Source organism: Leopardus geoffroyi, chromosome B2 (assembly GCF_018350155.1).
Source record: "Leopardus geoffroyi isolate Oge1 chromosome B2, O.geoffroyi_Oge1_pat1.0, whole genome shotgun sequence".
Classification (NCBI taxonomy): Eukaryota; Metazoa; Chordata; class Mammalia; order Carnivora; family Felidae; genus Leopardus; species Leopardus geoffroyi.
The window spans coordinates 95,011,569-95,037,205 of NC_059332.1; the positions used below are offsets into that span (position 1 = coordinate 95,011,569).

General features: G+C 41.1%; 1 protein-coding gene and 1 long non-coding RNA gene across 2 annotated transcripts in view; one reads left to right on the forward strand and one right to left on the reverse strand.

The window, feature by feature from the left end:
• Positions 1-15,711: 15,711 nt before the first annotated feature.
• LOC123608789 (prolyl endopeptidase) overlaps positions 15,712-25,637 on the reverse strand; it is a 120,247-nt gene continuing 110,321 nt past the window's right edge. The window contains exons 13-15 of the mRNA XM_045499172.1: positions 23,402-23,533; positions 19,541-19,697; positions 15,712-16,463 (exon numbers count right to left, since the gene is read on the reverse strand). Coding sequence (XP_045355128.1) covers positions 16,169-16,463; positions 19,541-19,697; positions 23,402-23,533 — 584 coding nt within the window. The 3' untranslated portion in view covers positions 15,712-16,168. The remainder of the gene's footprint in view (positions 16,464-19,540; positions 19,698-23,401; positions 23,534-25,637) is intronic.
• LOC123608790 overlaps positions 16,985-25,637 on the forward strand; it is a 42,266-nt gene continuing 33,613 nt past the window's right edge. The window contains exon 1 of the long non-coding RNA XR_006717441.1: positions 16,985-17,104. This is a non-coding gene — a long non-coding RNA (uncharacterized LOC123608790). The remainder of the gene's footprint in view (positions 17,105-25,637) is intronic.

A 25,637-nucleotide genomic window follows, 5' to 3' on the forward strand; every position in this document is an offset into this window, starting at 1 on the left:
TCTGCTAATCTTTGCTTTATATATTTAGGCACTCTTATGTTTGGGTACATAAATATTGAATATTATATCCTCTTATTATATTGACACCTTTATCATTACCTAATTACCTTCTTTGTCTCATTACAGTTTTTGTCTTCAAGTCTATTTTGTCTGATATAAGTATAGCTACCCCAAATTTCTTTTGGTTTCATTTGCATGGAATATCTTTTCTCATTCTCTTACTTCCAGTCTGTGTGTGTCCTTCTCTCTGAAGTGAATCTCTTGTAGGCAGCAGATAGGTGGGGTTTTTAAAAACTTTTTATTTGAGTGTTACATGTAACATGTAACATGTAACGATGTTACATTAGTTTCAGGTGTACAAAATAGTGATTCGACTTTTTTATATATTATGCTATGCTCATCACGAGTGCAGACTACCATGTGTCACCATACAATACTATTACAGTATCATTGATTATATTACCTATGTTGTGCCTTTTTATTCTCATGACTTATGATTCCATAAGTAGAAGCCTGTATCTCCATCTTCCCTTCATTCTGTCCATCCTCCTACCTACCTTTCCTCTGACAACCATCAATTTGTTTTCTATATAAGTCTGATTCCGATTTTTTGTTTGTTTAGTAGATTATACATGAAGTGACATTATACAGTATTTGCCTTTGCCATTCTGACATTTCACTTAGTATAATATCCTCCAGGTTCATTGTATTGTCTAAAATGAAAATACCTCATCCTTTCTTATGACTGTGTAATATTCCATTGTATGTATATACCACATCTTCCCTATCCCTTCATCTATTGATGGACACTTACGTTTCTTTCATATCTTGGTTACTGTAAATAATACTATAATAAACATAGGGTTGCATATATCTTTTCTGATTGATGTTTTCATTTTCTTTGGGTAAATAACCCAGTAGGGGAATTATTGAATCATAGGATATTTCTATTTTTAATTTTTTGAAGAAATCTCATACTGTTTTCCACAATGAGTGGAAATTAATTTCCACCAACAGTGTATTAGAGTTCCTTTTTCTTCACATCCTCACTAACACTTGTTATTTCTTGTCTTTTGGATTTAGCCATTCTGATAGGTGTAACGTGATATCTCATCGTGGTTTTTATTTGCATTTCCCTGATGATGAGTGATGTTGAACGTCTCTTCATGTGTCTGTTGGCCATCTGTATGTCTTCTTTGGAAAAATATCCAGGTCCTCTGCCCATTTTTTAATCAGATTATTTGGGGGTTGTTGAGTTGTAGAAATTCTTTATGTATTTTTGATATTAACCTCTTATCTGATATATCATTTGTAATTGTCTTCTTCCATTCAGTAGGTTGCCTTTTTGCTTTGTTGATGGTTTCCTTCACTGTGCAAGAACTTATTCTGACATAGTCCCTTTATTTTTTGGTTTTGTGTCCCATGCCAAAGGAGGCATCTAGAAAATGTTGCTAAGGCCAATGTCAGTGACATTACTTCCTGTATTCTTCTAAAGGATTTTTATGACTTCAGGTCTCACATTTAGGTCTGTAAACCATTTTGAGTTTATTTTTGTGTATGGTGTGAGAAAGTGGTCCAGTTTCATTCTTTTATATGTAGCTGTCCAGTTTTCCCTAGGACCATTTATTGAAAAGACTATCTTTTCCCCACTGTATATTTTTTCCTCCTTTCTCATAGATTACTTGGCTATATAAGCATAGATTTATTGCTGGGCTGTCTATTCTGTTCTGTGGGTTTATGTGTATCTGTTTTTGTGCCAGTGCTATTCTGTTTTGATTACTATATCTTTGTAGTATGTCTTGAAATCTGGGATTGTGATGCCTCCAGCTGATCTTCTTGCTCAAGATTGCTGTGGCTATTCAGGGTCTTTTGTGCTCGTATACAAACTTTTGCATTATTTATTTTAATTCTGTGAAAAATGCCATTAGTATTTTGACAGGGATTGTATTGAATCTGTAGTTTCTTTGGGGAGTATGGACATTTTAACGATATTCTTCCAGTACATGAGCATGGAGGATCTTTCCATTTGTGTCGTCTTTAATTTCTTTTATCAGTGTTTTAGAGTTTTCAGAGTATAGGTCTTTCACCTCCTTGATTAAGTTTATTTCTAGGTTTTTATTCTTTTTAGTGCAATTGTAAATGGAATTGTTTTCTTAATTTCTTTTTCTGCTTTTGCACTATTGGTATATAGGAATACTACTGATTTCTGGGTATTAATTTTGTATCCTACAACTTTACTGAATTCATTTATTCAAATAGTTTTTTGGTGGAGTCTTTTTTTTTTTCTATGTATAGTATCCTGTCATCTGCAAATAGTGACAGTTTAATTTATTCCTTAACCATTTGGATGCCTTTTTTTGGTCTTATTTCTGTGGCTAGGACTGCCAGTACTACATTTTGAATAAAAGTTTGAAAGTGGATATCCTTGTTTTGTTCCTGATCTTAGAGAGAAAGTTCTAAGTTTTTCACTACTGAGTATATTAACTGTGGGGCTTTTTTATGTATGACCCTTATTATGTTGAAGTGTGTTACTTCTAAACCCACTTGTGAGAGTTTTTATGATGAATAGATGTTGAATTTTGTCACATGATTTTTCTGTATCTATTGAAACGGTCATATGATTTTTATCCTTAATTTTATTTATGTGGTATAACATGTTGATTGATTTGCAAATATTGAACCATCTTTGCATCCCTAGAATAAATCCTTTTTGTGGTAAATGATTTTTTAATGTATTTTTGAATACAGTTTGCTAATATTTTGAGTATTTTTTTTGCATCTGTGTTCATCAGGATATTGGCCTATAATTGTGTGTGTGTGTGTGTGTGTGTGTGGCATCTTTGTCTTGTTTTGGTATCAGGGTAAAGCTGGCCTCATAGAATGTATTCGGAAGCTTTTCTTCCACTTCTGTTTTTTGGAATAGTGTGAGGAGAACAGTTATTAACTCATCTTTAAATGTTTGGTAGAATTCACCTTTGAATCCCTGTGGTCCTGAACTTTTATTTTTTGGTAGTGTTTTAACTAACAATTCAGTTCTGTTGCTAGTGACCAGTCTCTTCCAATTATCTATTTCTTCTTGAATCAGTTTTGGAAGATTGTATATTTCTAGGAATTTATCCATTTCTTCTAAGTTGTCCAATTTGTTGCCATATAATTTTTCATGATATTCTCTTACAATCCTTTGTATTTCCATGGTGTCCATTGTTAATTCTTTTTCATTTCTGATTTCATTGTTTTGGGTCCTTTCTCTTTTTTTCTTCATGATTCTGGCTAAGTGTTTATTAATTTTATCTTTTCAAAGGACCAGCTCTTTCATTTTTTCTATTGTGTTTTTTAATCTTTACTTTCTTTACTTCTGCTCTGATTTATAATTTCCTTCTTCTACTCACCTTGGGCTGTATTTGTTCTTTTTCTAGTTCCTTTAGGTATAAGGTTAGATTCTTGATAATCTTTTTTTGTTGTTAATATTTTGTTTTTTAAGTAATCTTACACTCAACATAGGGTGCAAACTCACAACCTCAAGATCAAGAGCCACTTGCTCTACTGAATGAGGCAGCCAGGTGCCCCAAGGTTAGATTCTTTATTTGAGCTTTTTCTTGTTTCTTGAGGTAGGTCTATATCACTATGTATTTGCCTCTTAGAACTGCTTTCATTATGCCCCAAAGATTTTGGACCATGGTGTTTTCATTTTCATTTCCTCTATGTATTTTTAAATTTCTTATTTGATTTCTTCACTGACCCATTGTCTGTTTAGTATCATGTTATTTAGCCTACACATGTTTGTGTTTTTTTCAGTTTTTTTTTCTTGTGATTGATTTCTAGTTTCTTACCCTTGTGGTTAGAAAAGATGCGCAGTATGATTTCAGTCTTAAATTCTTAAGAATGAATTCTTGGGGCGCCTGGGTGGCGCAGTCGGTTAAGCGTCCGACTTCAGCCAGGTCACGATCTCGCGGTCCGTGAGTTCGAGCCCCGCGTCGGGCTCTGGGCTGATGGCTCAGAGCCTGGAGCCTGTTTCCGATTCTGTGTCTCCCTCTTTCTCTGCCCCTCCACCGTTCATACTCTGTCTCTCTCTGTCCCCAAAATAAATAAACGTTGAAAAAAAAAATTAAAAAAAAAAAAAAAAAAAAAAAGAATGAATTCTTAAATTTATTGAGACTTGTTTTGTGGCCTAATCTATTCTGGAAAATGTTCCATGTGCACTTTAAAAGAAGGTGTATTCCATTGTTTTTGGATGGAATGTTCTGTATGTATCTGTTAGGTCCATCTGGTCTAATGTGTCATTCAAAGATACTGTTTTCTTATTGATTTTTCTGCCTGGCTCATCTATCTACTGATGTAAGTAGGGTACCCCCTACTATTACTGTATTATCACAAATTTCTTTATGTCCACTAATATTTGCTTTATGTATTAGATGCTCCAGTGTTGGGTACATAGAGTATTACAATTGTTATATCCTCTTGTTGGATTGATCCCTTTATCCTCATATAATGCCCTTTTGTTGTCTCTTGTTAGAGTCTTGTCTTAAAGTTTGTTTTGTCTGGTGTAAGTATTTCTACCCCAGCTTTTTTTCCCCCACTTCCATTTGTGTGGTAAATGTTTTTGTTTGTTTGATTTTGTTTTTTGTTTTTATCCCTTCACTTTCAGTCTATTTGTGTATTTAGGTCTGAGGTGAGTCTCTTATAGGCAGAATATAAATGGTTGGGGTTTTTGTTGTTGTTGTTTTGTTTTGTTTTACTCATTTCACCACCCTGTGTCTTTTAATTGGAGCATGTAGGCTATTTACATTTAAAGTAATTATTGATAGGTATGTACTTACTGCCATTTTGTTAATTGTTTTCTAGTTGTTTTTGTTGGTTCTACTCTGTTCTTTTCTTCTTCTCTTGCTCCCTTTCTTTGTAATTTCTTTTAATTTTTTTAAGTTTTATTTATTTATTTTTGAGAGAGAGACAGAGAGAGTGAGTGGGGGAGGGGCAGAGAGAGAGGGAGAGAGAGAGAATCCCAAGCAGGCTCCACGCTGCCAGCACGGAGCCCGATTTGGGGCTCGAACTCACACACCATGAGATCATGACCTGAGCCGAACGAAAGCAAGAGTCGGACTCTTAACCAACTGAGCCACCCAGGCGCCCCTCTCTTTCTTGTAATTGGTAAGTTTCTGTAGTGTTATATTTGGCTTTCTTTCTCTTTAATTTTTGTGTATTCTTTGATGGGTTTTGGGTTTTTGATTACCATGAAGTTCATATATAACATATTAACTATATAGCAGTCTGTATTAAATTGATTATCACTTAAGTTCAAAAAATGTTAAAAAAAAGTTTTACTCCCTCCATGTTTTATGTATATGCTGTCGTATTTTATATCATTTTATTCATAATTTTCTTACATCTAATTATGGCCACTTCTTTTTCCTTAAAGTCCCTTTAACATTTCCTATAAGGCTGGTTTAGTGGTATAAACTCCTTTAACTTTTGTGTGTCTGGGAAACTCTTTAGCTTTCCTTCAGTTGTCCATGATAACCTTGCTGGGTAGAGTATTCTTGGTTGTAGGTTTTTTCCTTTCAGTACTTTGAATATATCATGCTACTTCCTTGTGGCCTGCAAAGTTTCTGCTGAAAAATCAGCTAATAATTTTATAGGGTTTCTCTTGTATATAATTTTTTGCTTCTCTCTTGCTGCTTTTAAAATTCTCTCTTAATAATTAAAATATTAAAGATTAAAGATAATGTGTTATGGTGTGGACTTCCTTGGCTTTATCTTGTTCAGAACTTTCTATGCTTCTTGAACCTGAATGTCTATTTTTTTTCTCATAGGTTAGGAAGGTTTTCAGCTATTATTTCTTCAAATAAGTTTTCTGCCCCTTTTTTTCTCTCTTCTCCTTCTGGGACTCCTATAGTGTCAAAGTTTATTTCCTTGATGTTGTCCAAAAGATCCTTTTACCTGTCCTCATTTTTTTCTTCCAAGATTTTATTTAAACTCAAGTTAGTTAACTTTTAGTGTTATATTGGTTTTAGGAGTAGAATTTAGTGAATCATCACTTACATATAATACCCAGTGCTCATCACAAGTGCCCTCCTTAATGCCTTTCACCCATTTAGCCCGTCCCCCCATCCACCTTCCCTCCAGCAACACTGTTTGTTCTCTACAGTTAAGAGTCTCTTATGGTTTTCCTCCCTCTCTGTTTTTATCTTATTTTTCCTTCCCTTCTCCTATGTTCATCTATTTTGTTTCTTAAATTCCACATATGAATGAAATGGTATATCTTTAACTAATTTCACTTGGCATAATATAGTCTAGTTCCATCCACATTGTTGCAAATGGCAAGATTTCATTCTTTTTGATGGCTAAGTAATATTCCATTGTATAAATATACCACTTTTTCTTTATCCATTCATCAGTTGATGGACATTTGGGTTCTGTCCATAATTTGGCTATTGTTGATAGTGCTGCTATAAACATTGGGGTGCATGTGCCCCTTTGAATCAGTATTTGTGCATTCTTTGGGTAAATACCTAGTAGTGCAATTACTGGGTTATAATATAGCTCTATCTTTAACTTTCTGAGAAACCTCCACACTATTTTCCAGAGTGTCTGCACCAGTTTGCATCTCCAGGAGCATTGTAAGAGGGTTCCTCTTTCTTCACATCTTCACCAACATCTATTGTTTCCTGAGTGGTTAATTTTAGCCATTCTGACAGGTGTGAGGTGGTATCTCATTATGGATTTGATTTGTATTTGTATTATGAGTGATGTTGAATATTTTTTCTTGCATCTGTTAGCCATTTGTATGTCTTCTTTGGAGAAATGTCTGTTCATGTCTTCTGCCCATTTCTTGACTGTATTATTTTTTGGGTGTTGAGTTTGATAAGTTCTTTATAGATTTTGGTTACTAGTCCTTTATCCAACATATCATTTGAAAGTATCTTCTCCTATTCCATCAGTTGCCTCTTAGTTTTGTTGAATGTTTCCGTTGTTGTGCAGAAGCTTTTTATCTTGATAACATCCCAATAGTTCATTTTTGTTTTTGTTTCCCTTGCTTCTGGAGATATGTCTATAAAGAAATTGCTATGGCTGAGGTCAAAGAGGTTGCCGCCTGTGTTCTCTTCTAGGATTTTTATGGCTTCCTATCTCACATTTAGGTCTTTCATCCATTTTTTAATTTATTTTTGTGTATGGTGTAAGAAAGTGGTCCAGTTTCATTCTTCTGCATGTTTGTGTTCAGTTTTCCCAGTACCATTTGCTGAAGAGACTGTCTTTTTTCCATTGGATATTCTTTCCTGTTTTGTTGAATTGACTACACAGTTATAGGTCCATTTCTGGGTCCTCTATTCTGTTACATTGATCTATGTGTATGTTTTTGTGCTGGTAACATACTGTCTTGATGAGTACAGTTTTGCAATACAGCTTAAAGTCCAGAATTGTGATGCCTTCAGCTTTGTTTTGCTTTTTCAACATTACTTTGGCTATTCAGGGTCTTTTGTGGTTCCATTCAAATTTTATAATTGTTTGTTCTAGTTCTGTGAAGACTGCTGATGTTATTTTGATAGGCATTGGATTGAATGTGTAGATTGCTTTGGGTAGTATAGACATTATTTTTTAAAATTCTTTTCTCTTTTTGCTGTTAAGCTTAGGTGCTTTTCATTACCCTCTCTTCCAGATCCCACTGATATGTTCTTCTGCATCAGCTAATCTGTTGATTAAATTTTGTTTTAAAATTTTTAATGTTTATTTATTTTTAATAGAGAGAGAGAGGGAGCATGGACAGGGGAGGGGCAGAGAGAGAGGGAGACAAAGAACATGAAGCAGGTTCTGGGCTCGCGGGGCTAGAACTCACAAGCCATGAGATCATGACCTGAGCTGAAGTCAGACACTTAACTGACTGAGCCACCCAGCTGCCCTAAATTTTGTTTTAAATTTCAGTTACTGTATTCTTCAACTCTGATTCGTTCTTTTTTTGTATTTTCTGATTTCTGCCAGTCTTTCCTCCAGCCCAGTAAGCATCTTTACAATCATTACTTTATATTCTTTATCAGGCATATTGCTTATCTCCATTCCATTTAGTTCTTTTTCTGAGGTTTTGTCTTGTTCTTTCTTTTTGAACATATTCCCCTGTCTCTCCATGTTGCTTGACTTTCTCTTTTTGTTTCTATAGATTAGCAGAACAGCTGCTTCTCCTAAACTTGAAGGAATGGTCTTATGTATGGTCATCCCCTATATAGACTGTGTGCTTGGTGACTTTTGCTGGCTTTCTGGAGCTGTGGACGGTGTGGGCCAGGGGTCTTAGGGCTCTCTGTGCTGTAGGCACCTGGAAAGACAGCTGAAGTTGAAATGGGGGCAAGCTGAGGGTCCCAGGGCTCTATGAACAGAGGGCACCTTGACAGGATAGCTGAAGCTAAAGTGGGTTTAAACTGAGGTTTCCAGGATTCTTTGCACAGAAGATGCCCTGTAGCAGTGGCTGTAGCTAAGGTGGGGTATAGGCTTGATGATCCTCCATGAAGCCAAGGTGGGGTATAGGCTAGGGTATTCCATGCAGGGGGCAACCTGACAGGATAGCTGAAGCTAAAGTAGGCATGGTCCAGAGTGGTCCCTGGGCCAATATGCCCAGGCAGGAGAGCTGAAGCCAAGGGGGAGCAAGCTGGGGTGTCTTGGGTGCTCAGCACAGTGGATGCCTTGGCCAGGTGACTGGAGCCAAGGCTGACATGAGTGGGATTGTCTCTGAACAGAGAGTGCCCTGGTGGGGTGGCTGGAACAGGCACAGGTGGGGTAGGCACAGGCGGGGAATTTCCAGGGTGCTTCATGCAGGGAGCACCCTGGTGATGTAGCTAGATTTGAAGCAGATGGAAGTCAGAAGGTACTGGAACTCTCTGCATTGGAGGTACCCTGGAAAGCTGTCTGAAGCCCAACTGGTGTAGGCCTGGAATGTTCCAGAGTGCTTTGCTTTGCACCTTGGTACAAAAGCTGTTGCTATAATGATTGCTAACCAGGGGTTTCCAGGCCCTGTGGCCACCTTGGTGGAATGAGTAGGCTGATGTGGGCTAGAAGCCCAGGGTTCACTGACAGGCAGGCTTATTAGGATGCCTGGGCTGTACCCTGGTCTGTGCTTTGAAGGTGGAGGGAGACTGTAGACTATGTCTAGCAGTTCCTCTCACCTAGAGATGGTTCCAGAAGCTCTCTTGCTGTTTGGCAGAATTCTAGGGCTCGTTCTTTTATATGATAGCTATTCTTTTAAATTGCAGGTTTGTTTGTTTGTTTGTTTGTTTTGTGCCCATGGACAGATAGATCTGCTCCCAGTCCCTCAGTACCATCCCTCCCCACTACTGTTTGCAGCAGTGGAGGGATCCTTTGCTACCATCTCTTGCTGTTCTCTTTTGCCATATTTTGTTGTGCAGAAGCTGTTCAGTTGGCCCTAGTTCTTCTTCAGGAGGAATTGCTCTATAAATAGGTATAATTTGTTGTGTTGCATGGAGGAAGTGAGTTCAGTGTCTGCCTACATCACCATCAGACTGGAATTCTAGATGGGTCTTGTAATTTTATCTATTCAGTCACTCTGTGTCTTTTGACTGGAGAATTTAGTCCATTTACATTTAAAGTAGAGCAACAGGTATGTACTTATTCCATTGTGTTAATTGTTTTATGGTTGTTTAGAAAATCCTTTATTCTTTTCTTGTTCTCTTCCTCGGTGACTTGATGATTCTCTTTAGTGGTATGCTTAAATTTCTTTCTCTTTCTCCTTTGTGTATCTACTATGTGTTTTTGCGTTGTGATTACCATGAGGCTTACATAAAACAACTTATAACAGTATTTTAAGTTGATGATGACTAAGTTCAAACACATTCTAAAGCTCTACAGTTTTTACTTCCCTCTGACTCCACAATTTGCTTTTGATGTCACATATTACATTTATCTTATGTAGCCATTAATATTTTTTGTAGTTATGGTTATTTTTATTACTTTTGTCTTTTAACCTTCATACTAGTTTTATAAATTAACTCACCATTTTTACATTAGATTATTCTGAATTGTATAATATATTTACTTTTGCCAGTGAGATTTATACTTTCATATGTATTACTCTCACTAATTAGCACCTTTTCCTTTCCTTTCAGCATTTCTTAGAAGGCATTTCTAGTAGTGATGAACTCTACAGCTTTTACTTGTCTGGAAAACTATATCTCCTTCAATTCTGAAGGACAACTTTGCTTGATAGAGTACTCTTAGTTGACACTTCGTTTCAGCACTTTGAACATATTTTCTTGCTCCTTTCTGGCCTGCAAAATTTCTGCTGAAGAATATACTCATAGTCTTATAGAGTTCCCTTGTATGACAAGTTGTTTTTCTCTCTTTGCTTTAAATATTCTCTCCTTGTTGGGGCGCCTGGGTGGCTCAGTCGGTTGAGCGCCGACTTCGGCTCAGGTCACGATCTCGTGGTCCGTGAGTTCGAGCCCCGCATCAGGCCCCTGTGCTGACAGCTCAGAGCCTGGAGCCTGTTTCAGATTCTGTGTCTCCCTCTCTCTGACCCTCCCCCGTTCATGCTCTGTCTCTCTCTGTTTCAAAAATAAATAAACGTTAAAAAAAATTTAAATATTCTCTCCTTGTCTTTAACACTTTAATTATGTGTCTTGGTGTGGATCTCTTTCGGTACATATGTTTTTGAACTTTCTGGGCTTCCTGGATCTTGCTGTCAGTTTCCTTTCCCAGGTTGGGGAAATGTTCAGCCATTATTTGTTCAAATAAATGTTCTGCCCCCTTTTCTCTCTTCTTCTGGGACCCTATAATGTGAATGTTGGTCTCTTTGATCTTGTCCCATAAGTTCTTTAAGCTTTCTCATTCTCTTTTCTTTTTGCTGCTCTGATTGGATGAGTTCCACTGCCCTGTCTTCAAGTCCACTGATTCTTTCTTTTGCTTTATCTAGCCTGCTATTAAACAATGTAGTGTTTTTGTTTTTGTTTTTTTTTTTTTTAGTGCAGTTACTGTATTTTTCAGTTCTGTGACTTCTGTTTGGTACTTTTTTATATTTTCTCTTTGTTGAAGTTCTTACTGTGTTCATCTATTCATCTCTCAAGCATGGTGAGCATCTTTATGACAGTTACTTTGAACTTTTTATCAGGTACATTACTTACCTCTGTTTCATGGAGAGCTTTTTCTAAGATTTTGTCTTAACCTTTTGTTTGGAAGGTATTCCTGTTTCTTCATTTTCTTTGACTCTGTGTTGGGTTTTTATCTATTATTTAAAATAACCACTTCTCCCATTCTTGAAGGGGTGACCTCATGTTACCTTACTATTGAAACCTATTGTTCAACCCTGCCCTAGCTCTTGATTGTCTGCCAAACCTTTGTGATTGTCTAAGCAGCCTACTATAGTCTTGGTGGCTTCCAGTAGGTGAGGGTGTACCAAGATCTCTCAGTGCCCTAAAGGAGAGTATCTCAGTCAGCACCTAGATTCAGGCTGATTGGAAGCCAGACAGACAGCAGCTTTTAAAATATGCCATTATTCCTCTTTCAGGGGAAGACTGGACATTTCTGTGTGCTCCCTCTGTGCTGATCCTTGGGATAATAGCCAGTTAAGAACTGTTTCTTTGTTTGCCACCATTAACACAAGAACACAAGCCCTGTGAACACAAGTACCTCTGGCCACGAAAGCCAGGCTATCAAGGGATGTGGTATGGCCACAAATGCTGGAAACTCTGTTGATATGGGGCAGGACAGAGGCAGGAAGATGATGACACCTGCCAGCCTCCCTGGTCTCCAGAGGGGATTGTAGTTTTCCCTTAGATGTGTTTTTAATGAGAAGTTTGCCCCTTAGGCCACAGTGATGAAGATAAGCTAATAGGCCTCTTTCACAGAAATACTAGAGGTGCATTTCAGACTGCTGTCTCTGTGTTGTGCCCTGGCGAGGAGGGAGCCGCTTAAGAACTGTTTCTCCATTTGTTGCAGTCCTATGAGACTCACAAATGTAAGTCCCCCAGGTCACCAGAGCCCAGTGTGATCAAGGGTTGCCCTTAGGCAGCAGCTGCAAAATCCACGGCACCAGATGTGTGAATGAATGCCTTTCCAGGAAATACTGGTGACACGGAAGGAGGCAGAAGGAGAGTGTGAAAATGGCTCCCACTGGCCTCTGTGGTCTTTAGAGTAGTTCAGTAGGCTGCTATGTGTGTGTTAAGTTAGAAGCCTGTCCCTCCCTCAGGACAAATCTTTAAGATAAGCACACAGGTGTTTTTCACAGGAAGACTGGGTACTTTTCAGTTGGCTTCCTCTCCGCCGAGCTCTGGGGGTGGCCAGAGCAGTCTGCATGAGCCCTTTAAGAACTGTTTCTTGGGTGTGTGAAATGGGTGAAGCCGTCACAAGGCATACACTTCCAAAAGTTTTGGGGATGTCATGTCCAACATGGTGACTATAGTTAATAGCACTGTGCTGTACATTTGTAAGTTGCCGAGAGTAGATCTTAAAACTCTTAGAATTTTCTCTATTCTCATGGACTTTTCATCTTTCAAATTAAAACTGTGAGTAGACTACAGAAAACAAAAGTACTTCTCATTTTGCTATAGCCTCCGGGTCTCATGGTCACAAACACCATTGGCTGTCAAAGCTAGATGCTTTGGGGGCTCGTCTCTTAGGTACAGATCTTAAAAGTTGGGGTGCCAGATGTGGGGTCCAGACCCTTCACTCCTCAGGAAGAATCTCTTGAGTTGTGAGTCGCCCCTGGGTGGCCGTGCTGGGCGTGGGGGGTGGTTAAGGTAAGATTGTGTCTCAGCCTCTCCTGTTTCGATGTGTGTTTTCTCATTTTCCCAATTCATAGGACTTATCTACTTGTGTTTCTTTTAGAGGACGTTATTCTGTATGTAGCTGTAGATTCAGTGCATCTGTGGGAGGAGGTAAGTTCAGGACCCTCCTATGTCACGATCTTGAACAAGAACCCTCTTGTTTATGATCTTAGTACTACAATAGTGGGTAAGAGTACAGACTCCAGGGTCCAGCTGCCAGGGTTACTGCCCTGCCTGTTCACTTCCTGGCTGGGGAACTTAGGTCTTTGTTGAATGGGGGTAAGGGTAGCAAATGGCTTGTAAGGTTGCTTGAGGACAGAGTGCTTAGGGCTGGGGGGCACTGGGGACTCAGCAAAATAATTTATCCTCTGTCTTCTCCATCTGGAGGGTCAACTTCTTGAGGGAAGACTTTTTTTCTTGGCACCCCTGCCCCCTAGAATGAATGGATGGAGACTATGGCTAAATATTCCGTATTCATTGGCCTCAGCCCTCATCCCACTGGCCTGACTATTGCATTCCAGTCTGATCTCTGCTTTTTTCTGGGCCCCTCACAGCTTTCAATCCTGTCTTTCATGCACCTTTGGGTCTTTGTAGCCTTTCTGGTCAATGGCTATGTGGTCTGTCCCAGGGAACTCCCCAAGGCTGGTGAAACTGTGTATAATACACAGACCGGTGACAGGCTTTCTTGGGTGAAATTTAATCTTTCCAGCGAGCAGCACCATTTGTGTGTAATTGCCGAAGTTCTAGTGGGAGTATTAGGACACGGTAATTGCCAAATTTTACACTATTCCAGGTGTGTACACATGAAGCATGGTAAATGTGACTATTTCACAAAAGCCACAAATGCTGTATGGAGTGTGTAGCAAGGCCCTGTGATGAGGCAGTTAGACTACCTGTGCAATGTGTGCAGCTTTGTTTTCAAAACACCGTAGATCAGTGTAAGACAGAGCAGAGGGGCAGAGCACTGGACAGGAGAAGGTGGCATCTAATAGGGGAGATACCTGAGATTTGGGAAGGAGCCAACCTCATATACTTCTAATGTTTAAGGCTTGAGAAAGCTACCTGCAGGGGTGCCTCAGTAGCTCAGTCGGTTAAGTGTCTTTGGCTCAGGTCGTGATCTCAGTTTGTGAGTTTGAGCCCCCCACATCAGACTCTCTTCTGTCAGCGTGGACCCTGCTTCAGCTTCTCTGCCCCTCCCCCACATTTTCTGTCTCAAAAAAAAACATTAAAAACAATTAAAAAAAAAAGCTACCTTCAGTTTGTGGGCTCAGTTAACCAGCTAAAATCTAGATGTGAGAGAACTTGCAATTAGAGACCAATTATTTGGTAGGCATTTTTATAAGTGTACCGTATTGCTTATTTCTCATAATTACCGCTCACTAAGTGAGAGTTGGGATTTGAACCTGGGCCTGACTGACTTCTCCTGAAGCTGAGACCCTACCCACTGCATTTTCACTTTCCACTGTTAAGTAGGAGACCTCAGCGCCGAAGTAGGGCTGGATTTTGTGCCAGCTTGACAATGCTCTGGACTGACTGGGAACAACCCAGTGGTTCGTACCTCAAATGACCCAACTGGTCTAAGGGAAAGGCTGCCTCTAGCTTATCTATGCAACTGTATTTTTTTCCCTGCCATGCTGGTCAGCAGGTGCATGGTAGCTAGTGTTAGCATCTCTCCTGGTAGGTGGTGGGTGGTGGTGATGTCAGTCTGTACGTGCTGATAGCGGGCGGCACACTTTTCTCGGGGGGAGGGGGATACAGTGCATCACATGTTCGATGACAGCCACACTGTATACATTTCTTATTGAAACTCTGATAGAATACCTGATTCTAGATGAGAAAGTAGCCACCTTTCAGCTAGGCTTGCTATGTAGTGATATATACTTGACAGAAAACGGTGTCTAATTTCAGACCTCAATGTGAAAGGCAGAGCTCTAAAGAAAAGCACAAATATGTATGATTGGAAAATCGGACTTATCTGGGGAAGTACAAGTTAATGGAATAACGAGGTGATCTTTTAAACTTTTTTAAAGTTAAGATACTTCCTACAAAGTAGTGGTTTTATTTTAGTCATCTGATGAAGCAAGACAAAGAAGAAACTGTTTTCTTCTCATAAATTAGATCAGCATTTCCCAGACTGATGCCCAAAGGAACAGTGTTTCATGAGATGTTAATGCCTTGAAATGTTATGAACTATACTTTAGGGAATGGTATATCCTCCTCCTAAAGACGTGGGGTGGCAGGGGTGAGGGACTGAAACTGTTTAAGTCTGTTCCTAAGTGGTCCGTGGGGGGAAACAGCTTGGGAAATGCTGAAATTTCTGATTTTTTTTTTTTTAATTTTTTTAACGTTTTATTTATTTTTGAGACAGAGAGACAGAGCATGAACGGGGGAGGATAGAGAGAGGGAGACACAGAATCCGAAACAGGCCCCAGGCTCTGTCAGCACAGAGCCCGACGCGGGGCTCGAACTCACAGACTGTGAGATCATGACCCGAGGTGAAGTCGGACGCTCAACCGACTGAGCCACCCAGGCGCCCCTGAAATTTCTGATTTTAAGGTAAGTTTGGATAAATGTATCTGGGTAGTTCACTCGTGTGATCTCTTAGTTTTATATGCTAGGTACTCTGATGTCCAGGATAGTTTGTAACCAAACTGATAGGTCAATAATCTGAAGCTTCTGGTCTGCTGCTTTTTAAGAAGAGGTGTCCAAAGCAAAAGAGCCCTGGCTCCGATGATCGGCTGAGTGGTTAATACAGAGGAGAGTGAGCCTGCCTCTAATGGCCGCATCACAATAAACCAGGGAGCTGGAATGGATGCACTCAACCTCTTCTCAGGGCTGGCCTTCTAGGACTTCCTTGTTTGGAAACTAACTTGTACAGAAAGGCGAACTGCTTTTCCAACACAAAAGTGATGTGATCCAGAATGCCCCTCAACACAAAGGAACCAGAAATCAAGCCTCCCATTCTTAAATAACATTTATTATTGTTGTAAAGAAGTCTTTTTCATGAGAACAGCTCTCACATTTAAAGCTATATTGGTTACTGTTACAGAAGCACATTTCACTGAGTGCTCTATATGAAGTGTGCCCGACTACGGCTCTGAATTCAGCGATCTATTATTCACGATGTGTTGGCTGCCATTTAGCTATTTATCCAAACATGCCTTTTTAATTTTTTTTTTTTTTTTTTTAAAACATGTGCCTGCACAGGGTGGAAAAAGAAACGCCAAGGGCTTGCTAAAAAGGAGAAGCCTAAAAAAGATAAAATTCCCGCAGCAGTTCTGTTCAACTGCAGTCTGTGAGTGCGGGAATAGTGTCCATGTGGGGAAGCATGATGCCCAGTGGTTTCTCCGGGTTAACGGTGTGAAAGCCCTTGAGGTTTTCCCCGGCTGTCAGGAGGGAGTGGGAAATTCCATTTACTGAATCCAGTCGATGTTCAGGCACCGTGCTATGAATGCAAACATATCCGAGACTTCTTCTATCACTTTGGCCGTGGGCTTCCCAGCCCCGTGGCCTGCCTTGGTGTCCACGTGGATAAGCAGGGGGTTGCTCTGCTTCCGGCTACGGCCCACGATGTACTGAAGGGTGGCAATGAACTTCAGGGAGTGGAGTGGGACCACGCGGTCATCGTGGTCGGCGGTGAGGAGAAGCATGGACGGGTACTGGATGTCGTCTGCCTCCGGTAACTTCACGTTATGCAACGGAGAATATCTGAAAGACAAAGGCAGTTTCGTGGGGCCAGATATCTAAAGCAAAGTTGTTTGTTCGCTAGGCTCATCAAGGAGGACTGGTGGGCCCAGTGAGCGAGGCAGTGTAGCAGCTTAACTTCTCCAGCGACGGCTGCAGCTAGCTGGCACACGGGGGACCGCCACAGACCCTGCCTGCATCGTCGGCTGGGCCCTAGCGGGCTGCGCTGTTGGAAACTGGGCAGCGGTGTCATGTATTTGCTCGTGCTTTGGAAGACTGTGTAAAAAGCAAAAAACTCACGGGGCTGTTGAAATGACCGTAACTATATATGCACACTTACGGTCTTGAATGATTCCCATACTCTTTAGACTTACTTTTTCGCGACTACAAAGCGGACTGACTTTAAACCACTGATTGTGGACGTCATAGGTGCAAGCCTTTCTTTTGTTGGAAAACTTTGAATTTCAAGTTACAGCTTTTTGCCCCTTTAATATCTATGAAACTTTTATTCCAGGCTCAGCTTGGCAGTCTTGGGAAGAACACGGGTCCCCTCTGGGCCTCTTGCCGGCTCTCACAGGCCAGCAGAAAGAAACGGCCTTTGGCCGATGCTGATGGAGTTAGCGGAGGAGCAGAGAGGAGGCGCCTTCTGAAGCACAGCCTTCCAGGTAAGCTAACAAAAGGGTTTTAAGAATAAAAGTGTAGCCAAATTAAACAGTAATTGATAGTTAGGTGAGCAAGAGGTCTTATTTTTTCTTCACATCTGACTCAATATGGACATCATGTCTTGCAGAACGTTCGGTATTAATGAATACCATCAACTATTTTAGTAGAGTTTTATTTGGAGGGTGAATAGTCAAAAACAGTAAAATTTCTGCTCACTTAACCATATCAAGACTGAAAAGTTCTGGAGGTAAGCCTCCCAACAGAAAAGAGGGGGGTGGCAATGGGTCGGTTTTCTGGTTCATTTAAGAGTGCTCTTGGATCAACCCCAGATAAGGGTTAGTTCTCGGGGAAAAAGGTTTGGAAAACTCTGCCTACTCAGAATACCAACCCCTACCTGTGAGATTCACACACATGCCACACTTATACATCAAAGATTCTGAGAAGTTCTGTAGAAAATTTATTGAAGCTATTCCCAAACTTGGAAATTCAGCTCCTTCATTGGGGAGACCCCCTTTAGTCTCCGGACGGTGCTTCATGGGACACGCTGCAGGGTTTGAGCAGCTCCCGGTAAGGCCCCCTCTGGCTCAGCTTGTGGTGTAGGGCTGAGTTCTCTGCTCATTTGGGAACAGGAGGTATGAGGAAACTACTGCCCTGCGAGTGCCAGTTTGGAAAATTAAAGTCTAAAGTAGGAGTATCCCAGACATCTTGAGAGAAAAAAATACTTAGAACCTTCTTTCCCCCCAAATTAATTTTAGAAGTATTAAGTTCCATTGAATATTTTGTTGCCTTTGATAAACAATTCAGTCAGTATTTTCAACTGAGTTTAGATGGGACTTCTCTCCCTACGTGTGTATTTTCTTTAATTTGAACTAGAGCCTCTTTAAATATTCAGCTTTTACTGGTATTTGCCAATGAGGTTATCTGTGTGTTTAAAAGTATTTAACGAAAAAACTTTAGTCATTTTAGCTGAATCTCTAAGTGAGGAGCTAGCCACAAAAAGCACTGAAAGAAAAAGTTTTTGGAGAAATTATTGTACTGAAATTTAAAGTTGACTGAGAAGGTTGGGACAGGGGACACAGAGCTCTTCCACCATCCTAAGGGCAATTCCTAACTGCTGCTGATAACGGTCTCCAAACCCCTAAATGTGGGAAGTGAAAAGAATGTAGCTTGCAGTCTCGAAGAGTCTAAACACCTGCCATTTTCTCACTGTTCTTGCCAAAGTGGTTGAAGGCAAGGAATGAAGCTGTGCAATACTTTCATAATGTGATTTGTAGTTTCAAATATACATGGTTACACTGAGAGAACAAAATAAGTTTAATGTACTTGCATACATCTCTATTTCCTTCTTAAAAAATTCCATATATAGATGTAAAGTATGATGACACCTTTTTCTATTATTTTGTGATTGCTAGGATAACAAATTACCATAAGTTTGGCAGCTTTTAAAGCAACACAGATATCTTTTTTTTTTTTTTCCTTAAGAGAAAGAATCCTGAGCAGGGAGCCTGCTCAGTGCAGAGCCTGATTCATGGGGCTGGATCCCATGACCTTGGGATTATGACCTGAGCTGGATGCTCAACTGACTGAGCCACCCAGGTGCCCCACATAGATTCTCACGGTTCTTTCGGTCAGATGTCTGGGCTGGCCCAACTGGCTTCTCTGCTCTGGGTCTCAGCTGAAATCCAGGTGTTGGCTGGCTGGGCTCTTATCAGGAAATTCTGGGAAGTAAATCTATTTCCAGACTCATTCAGTTCCCATGTGGTTACAGGACTGAGGTTTCCATTTCTTTGATGACTGAATGATGGCTGGGGACTGTTCTCAGGTTCCACAGGCCCTTCTCCCATTTTCAAAGCCAGCAGTGGCAGATCTAGCCCTCATGATTCCAATCTGACCTCCCTTTCTGCTGCATTCCCTGACTCCAGCCAGAGAAAGTGCTCTGCCTTTAAGGGTTAGTCACTAGACTGGGCCCACTTCAGTAATCCAGGATTATCTCCTTATTTTAAGGTGAGCTGACTGGTGACCTTAATTTAATCTACAAAGTCCCTTCACAGCAGCACCCAGATTAGTGTCTGATTAAAGAAACCAGGGGACGGGAATCTGGGGTGGGGTGGGGCTTATAAGTCTGCCTATCACATCTTTATAGTTTGTTGTTGTTAGAGATCAAAACAAGGAAGACACATAGGTATTCCCATCACTTTCCCTACTTTTGCAGTAAGTTATATGCAAATATGAGAAACTGTAGAGGACAAAGAGTCAAGCACTTATCTTTTTGACTCTGTTCAGTAGTATAATATCACACGGACACGGTTAGCAACACACACACACACACACACACACACACACACACACACACACACACATATACACACACATATACATATACATATATCCGTATATATACGTATATGTATATATATCAATATGAATTCAAACCTTACTTGATAAGCCATTCGAAGTGTTGTTTGCTGTCTGAGCACCCATAATCGGTGGTCCAGGCATGACCAATGGTATATTTATGGAACTTCAGCATGTCCATTACTCCAACTTGAGCAATAACACAACCGAAGAGGTCAGGACGCTGATTTGCACAAGCAGCTGAAAACCAAGATAGAAAAGGGAGGCAGTCTATCATTAAACATCTAAATAAACAAAAACAAAATAACACTTTAAATATTTTCAGAACCATGGTTATCCTTTTCCTAGAGCACAGGAAGAAACCATCATAAATCCCCTGCCTAATGGCCATAAGCTTTTCTCCCTCCTTTCACTATATCTGAGGGGTAGGGTATTCTCACCAGGAATAGAGCTTTATTCCCCAAAGTGAATCTCAATAGGGGAGTGTTATTTGGAAAAACTCAAGGACTTCCTGGAAAATCCGTGTCTCCTGCTCCCTTTCCTTTTTTTTTTTTTTTTTTGTTTTGTTTCCACGAAGAAAACTTGTTCAGGATCTATGACATAATAAGAAATATATATTTAGTCCCTGTCCCCAGTTCCTAGCACAGAACTCCTAAAACTCTTGGGATTTCCTGAGTGATAGGGGTAAGAAATAACTGGCCCCTTTCAACCATACCTGAGTTTATGCTAAAGCGGTGACTCTTGGTGGCTCCCTAGATGGCTACATGGTGGGGACTGGTGGCCGGAAGAGCCAAGCATGTGATTGGAGAGGTGGATCTTTAATCCCCACCCCTGACCTCTGGGGAGGGAGGGGTTGAAAACTGAATAACAGCTAATGATTTAATCTGTCATGCCTGCACAATAGAACCTCCGTAAAACCCCTTAACAGTGGAGTTCAAAGAGCTCCCAGGTTGGCGAACACACTGAAATACTGGATGGGTGGCATTCCCGGAGAGGGCATGGAAGTTCTGTGAGCACCCCTCTACCCCATCCCCTACTCTATGCATGTCTTCCATCTTACTGTTCCTCAGGTCTATGAACTGTTCTGGCAGATTCTCAAACCTGAGGAGGCAGGTATGGGAACCCCAACTGATAGCCAGTCAGTCAGAAATACAAGAGGCTTGGACTTGGGTGTCTGAAGTGGGGGCAGTTTTGTGAGTCGGAGTTCTTGCCTTGTGGAGTCTGTGCTGACTGTGGGCAGTATCAGAACCGAACTGAGCTGTAAGACATCCAGTGGGTGTCTGGAGAGTTGGAGAATTGGTTGATGTTGGGGGAAAACCCCACACACGTGGTGTGGGAAGTGTCGTGAGTACAAACTGTTCATACAGCCCAAGGCAGGGCCTGAAACCCAGAACGGGCTCTAATTAATCAACTAAACAGTACACATTCTTGTACTGTTTTAAAATATTCTTCTTTGTATACTTAAGTTATATAAATGTATTTCTTTGTTTTGATAATTCAACAAGTGTTTATTGAACATCCTGCTGTGTGCCGGCACTGGAGATATACCAGTAAATGTTTTAGTGGGAAAGGTAAGTGAACAAGCAATTCCAGTATGGGCAAGTCTGGGTGCTATGGAAGTGGGGGGTAGGGGTACCCAACCCGGTGTAAGGCAGATAGGGAGGCTTTGCAGGGGAGTCACATCAAAGCTGGCATGACGAAGAGTTAGTCAAGAAAATCTGGGCTTTTCCTGCCTCTGGCAAAAAACCTAGTTCGCACCCTAATTCTGATTTCAGTCCTCATTCATAATGCCAGATCCTGAGTCCTACCTCAGGGGACCCTGGGGGACCCTGATTCTCTCACTCAGATGTGAGAGGGGCTTTTCATAAGCCCCTTTTTAATAAGCATTCAACACAATGACAAAGGGAAATCCAATTCTGCAAGTTCCTCATGGGACCAGGTTTGCCAAAAGACATAAACCAGTTCCTGAATATCAAACTGAAAACATAAAGGAGTTATTGGATGAAAGAGTAAATTATAGAACAATTCTCCCACTATTAGAATCAGATGGTATTTTCAATATCCCTTCTCATTAAATCTTAGATTTGCCCTTAATGCTTCTCTTTTACACCTTCACATACAATCCATGTGCAAATTCAGTTCACTCAAATTCAGGACACACCCAGAATCTGCTCCCTTCTTGCTACCTCCATCGCCACACTCCAGGGCCACGCCACCACTGGGCCTCACTGGGATGGAGGCCTCCTCCCTGGCCACCTGCCTTTCTGCCCTCACCTCCCCTTCCGTCTGCCCTGATTGATCCCATCACAAAATAAGTCAAATTATGACACTCCCCCAAAGGCTTCTTATTTCACAGAGTAAACTGGGTCCTCTACACTGGCTACGGGGTCCTGCCTGCTTTCGCCTCCTGCCGTCTCTCACCTCTCCTGACACTCTCCCTCGCTCACCATGCCCAGCAACAGACGTGGGCCTCCTTACTGTCGCCAGAATGCTCTGTGCTCTTGCTGGCCTCAGGGCCTTTGGTGTGTTGTCTGCCTCCTCCACTAGAACAAAAGCTCCGTGGGGTCAGAGGTGGTGTCTGTGTTGTTTGAAACTGTATCAATGCCCTGTCTAAATTTGAACAAATTATTTTGGACGTATGTATTTTACCTCCATGGGAAAATTTCTTCACAAGGACTATATTCTATTTTTACAAGACTACCCCTCCTTACAAGAGGGGTAAAGAGTAAAAACAGGTAGGTATTCAGGTTTTGCAATGACTCAGTACATTTCAAGGATAAGGAAACTGAGTGAATGTGCTGTCCTCCCTGAACCCTCTTCCAAAACAGTGGATTTTCACATGTGTTTTTAACTTGTGCCTGTAAGTCCAGCCTACATTTGTACAACGGCCTGTCATATCCTAATGACGTTGGGTGTAGGACCCTAGCAAGCAAAGCCCATAAATGTTCGTTACCAAGTGAAATTTAACTACCGAAAATTAGGACAAGCCACTTTGAGCCAGTGCCACTTACAGGTGAAAGGAGACTCTAAAACCATAGTGTTGGGGTGCAACCCCAGCATCACACACTTTCCAGCTGTGTGACCCTAGGCAAGCTACTCAACCTTCAGTGCTCCTGAGTCATCAGGAAAACGGGACTAACCCAATCCCAGTCAGTTCCTGTCTCTTGGGCTGTGTGAGTGTCAAATGAGAATATGCATGAGAAGAGCTCAGTCCTGGGCCCAGCACAGGTGCTCAGCAAGTGAGAACTAACAGTATGAACTCGCTCATTACTGTTACGCTGTGCATCCATCTGTATGCTACCTCATTTTCTCCACCTCTCCTCTCGCTGCACCCACAGCACAGGTGTTCAACAAATGTTTCATGATGATCATGCAAGTTCTGAGTAGCACAACCATAGGGGTTATCAGGCTCAGTCCCGTGATGGCTGAACTCTATAAACCTGTGGATCCGTGTGGGGACAGGGTCCTACCCAGTGTGCAGCTCAGAAGAGCTCAGGGCAGACAGGTGGGACAGCTTTTCAGGCTATCATGAATCAAGTCTACGTAAGATGGGTTCAGCAGTATCTTTTTTTTAATGTTTATTTACGTTTCAGAAAGAGGGAGAGAGACAGAGTGTGAGTTGGGGAGGGGCAGAGTGAGAGACACACATAAAATCTGAAGCAGGCTCCGAGCTGTCAGCACAGAGCCTGATGTGGGCTCAAACCCATGAACTATGAGATCATGACCTGAGCTGAAGTCGAACGCTTAACTGACAGAGCCACCCAGGTGCCCCTCAGCTGGGTCTTTATGTGTCATTTATCAGGTACCTACTCCAATACAAATGGGTTTTGTTATCTTTGGACCACTGCTCCCATCCATGAGCCAAGTAAATCAAGAGCTGTCTACAGTGTATCTGAAAACCCCCAGAGTGTTAACTAGTAAGTACAATAAAATCCAGTTCTCACCCACTAAGAGGCCTCCATTTGAACCTCCATTAATAGTCAGCCTCTTGGGAGATGTGTAACCTTCCTTGATGAGATATTCTGCAGCATGCTGAAAGTCATCAAAGCAGTTCTGTTTGTTTGCCAAGATACCACCTGCAATGTGCCAAAGTGAGACTGGTTAAGAAACAAAACATTAAAAAAAGACAATTTTAACCTAAATGGAATTCAAATGATAGGGCAGAGTTTCAACTATTGATCACTTAAACACAATGGGCTGACACCACATTAAGAACATACATCATGGAAATCCATCAATACCACAATCACCAAGCCATACGGTGGATTTGTATTTTTCTAAATACAATGGCAGTGCCCCAAAGAGAAGAGATGATCTGTTATGTCAGAGAACCATGAGGACCAAAGTATGAAAGCATGTAATCAGAATGAACCCAGGTTTTGGAGAAGCTGAACTTAACCTCGAGCTGTGCTCAACCCTTTGTGAGCTCCACCTAGTGAACAATGATGGGGCTGTGTGTGCCTCCCCCACCCGGGGACGACGGCAGCGCTCTGCACAGGTGTGCTTCTCAGCCCTCTCCCCTTTGCAGGAGACTGAAATCCTAACGATGAGAAAGAAGTTCTTCGGTTTTGCTCTTAATTAAGGAATGTAAGCAGGAATTAGGTGGGAAGGTAGTGCTGCAGAGAGCAGCCTATTACAGTTCCTCAGTTCTTGAATGAAGATCTCAGACATCTCCCCAGAGAATCCGGATTTCCTCATCTAGAAGTCATCCAATGTATACAACCATGCAAATTATGTAAAGAGAGGAACATTTGTAAGGTCTTGGAATATCTAAAAGTGAAGGCCAAAAGTCAAAGATATACCCTCAAAAGAACAGATGTCTGAAATAACTGCCTATGAAATGAACAAGAAGCAGGCATAGCTCTAATTAGATATCTGAGATTAACCACTTCTACAGAAATTCAATTAAAGATGAAGCAGTGCTACGAAGAAATTTTTTCATATCAAAACAAATGTTATTAAAATTTTAATCAGAAATTATCAGTGAATTAGAACAGCTAGGATTACTTAGTTTCCAGAAATAATATCATTTTGGGTATATGACTATATTTTCTAAAGAGCACTAAATTTTAAACTCTGTACATAAACAGAACGGAATTTAGATATATCAATGTTCAGTATACTGGGGTCTAACTGGAAAAGTACATTTCTGGTCCTATGCCTAAATCTGGAGAAGTTTATGAATCAGTTTAAACACGGCACAGATCGTCTACTGTTAGCTGCCCTCAAGCTCCAAACTCCACCCAGGGCTTTTGGACAATAAGTTGGTTCTAATTAATACAGAGATGAGAAAGAGCACTGTGCCTATCATACATAGCATGGTAGACACCTGACGACCAGAGGGGTTTTATGGGGAAGACTCTGGGTTCTCCAGGAGAGGGCCACAGGACCAGGAGTCCACGTAGGGGTGTATGTGAGTTAAAACAAACGTTGTCATTAGTAAGTCAGGTGTTTCAGGTGATCCAGACTTAGCATACGGATTTGGGATATATATGGTCAAATATATGGTATGTAGAGATTTTCTTATTTGATCAATCATCTCTTAATATCACAGTATGATTTTAATGTAATTAAACTCTTAATATCAGGTCAGGGTCAAAATTACACAATGACCACTGATAGTCTTTGGGGATGACACATGGGAGTAGTTGACCTAATGATGGCAGGCAGGTCAGGAGTCCATTTGTTAATGAGAAATACTCTTGCTAAGATGCTCAAATAATTTATCTGATGTCAGCCCTTGGGGTGCTTGGTGAATGTTCAGGCAGTCAGACCTGGCCTTTCCTACATCTTGACATGTAACAGGTACTTCTGAAAAATCTCTTTACAGATCTATCCTCATCATTGCGGACTGGATTTGATGCAGAAAAGGCCTCAAATTTGGGAACAAGTAGATATACACAGATCTGCTGTTCCTACTGTGGGAAAAGACCCCTTTAACCTGGGGCTGCTGACCAAGCACTGGTGGCCACCTTTGTCCTAGCAGGCTTTCTCATAAATGATGGTCAAGGGTCAAGAGAGGGGAGAAACCTGGGGCTGTGAGGGTAAACGTGTGTTCCTGCATCCTCCTCCAGCTATTGGTTAGTCTATGAATTCCAGATACACAAAAGGCTGGGAGAAAGGATGTACCCCATATATAAAGAAAAGGAAGAGTTAGGGCTTTAAAAAATTATTACAGTC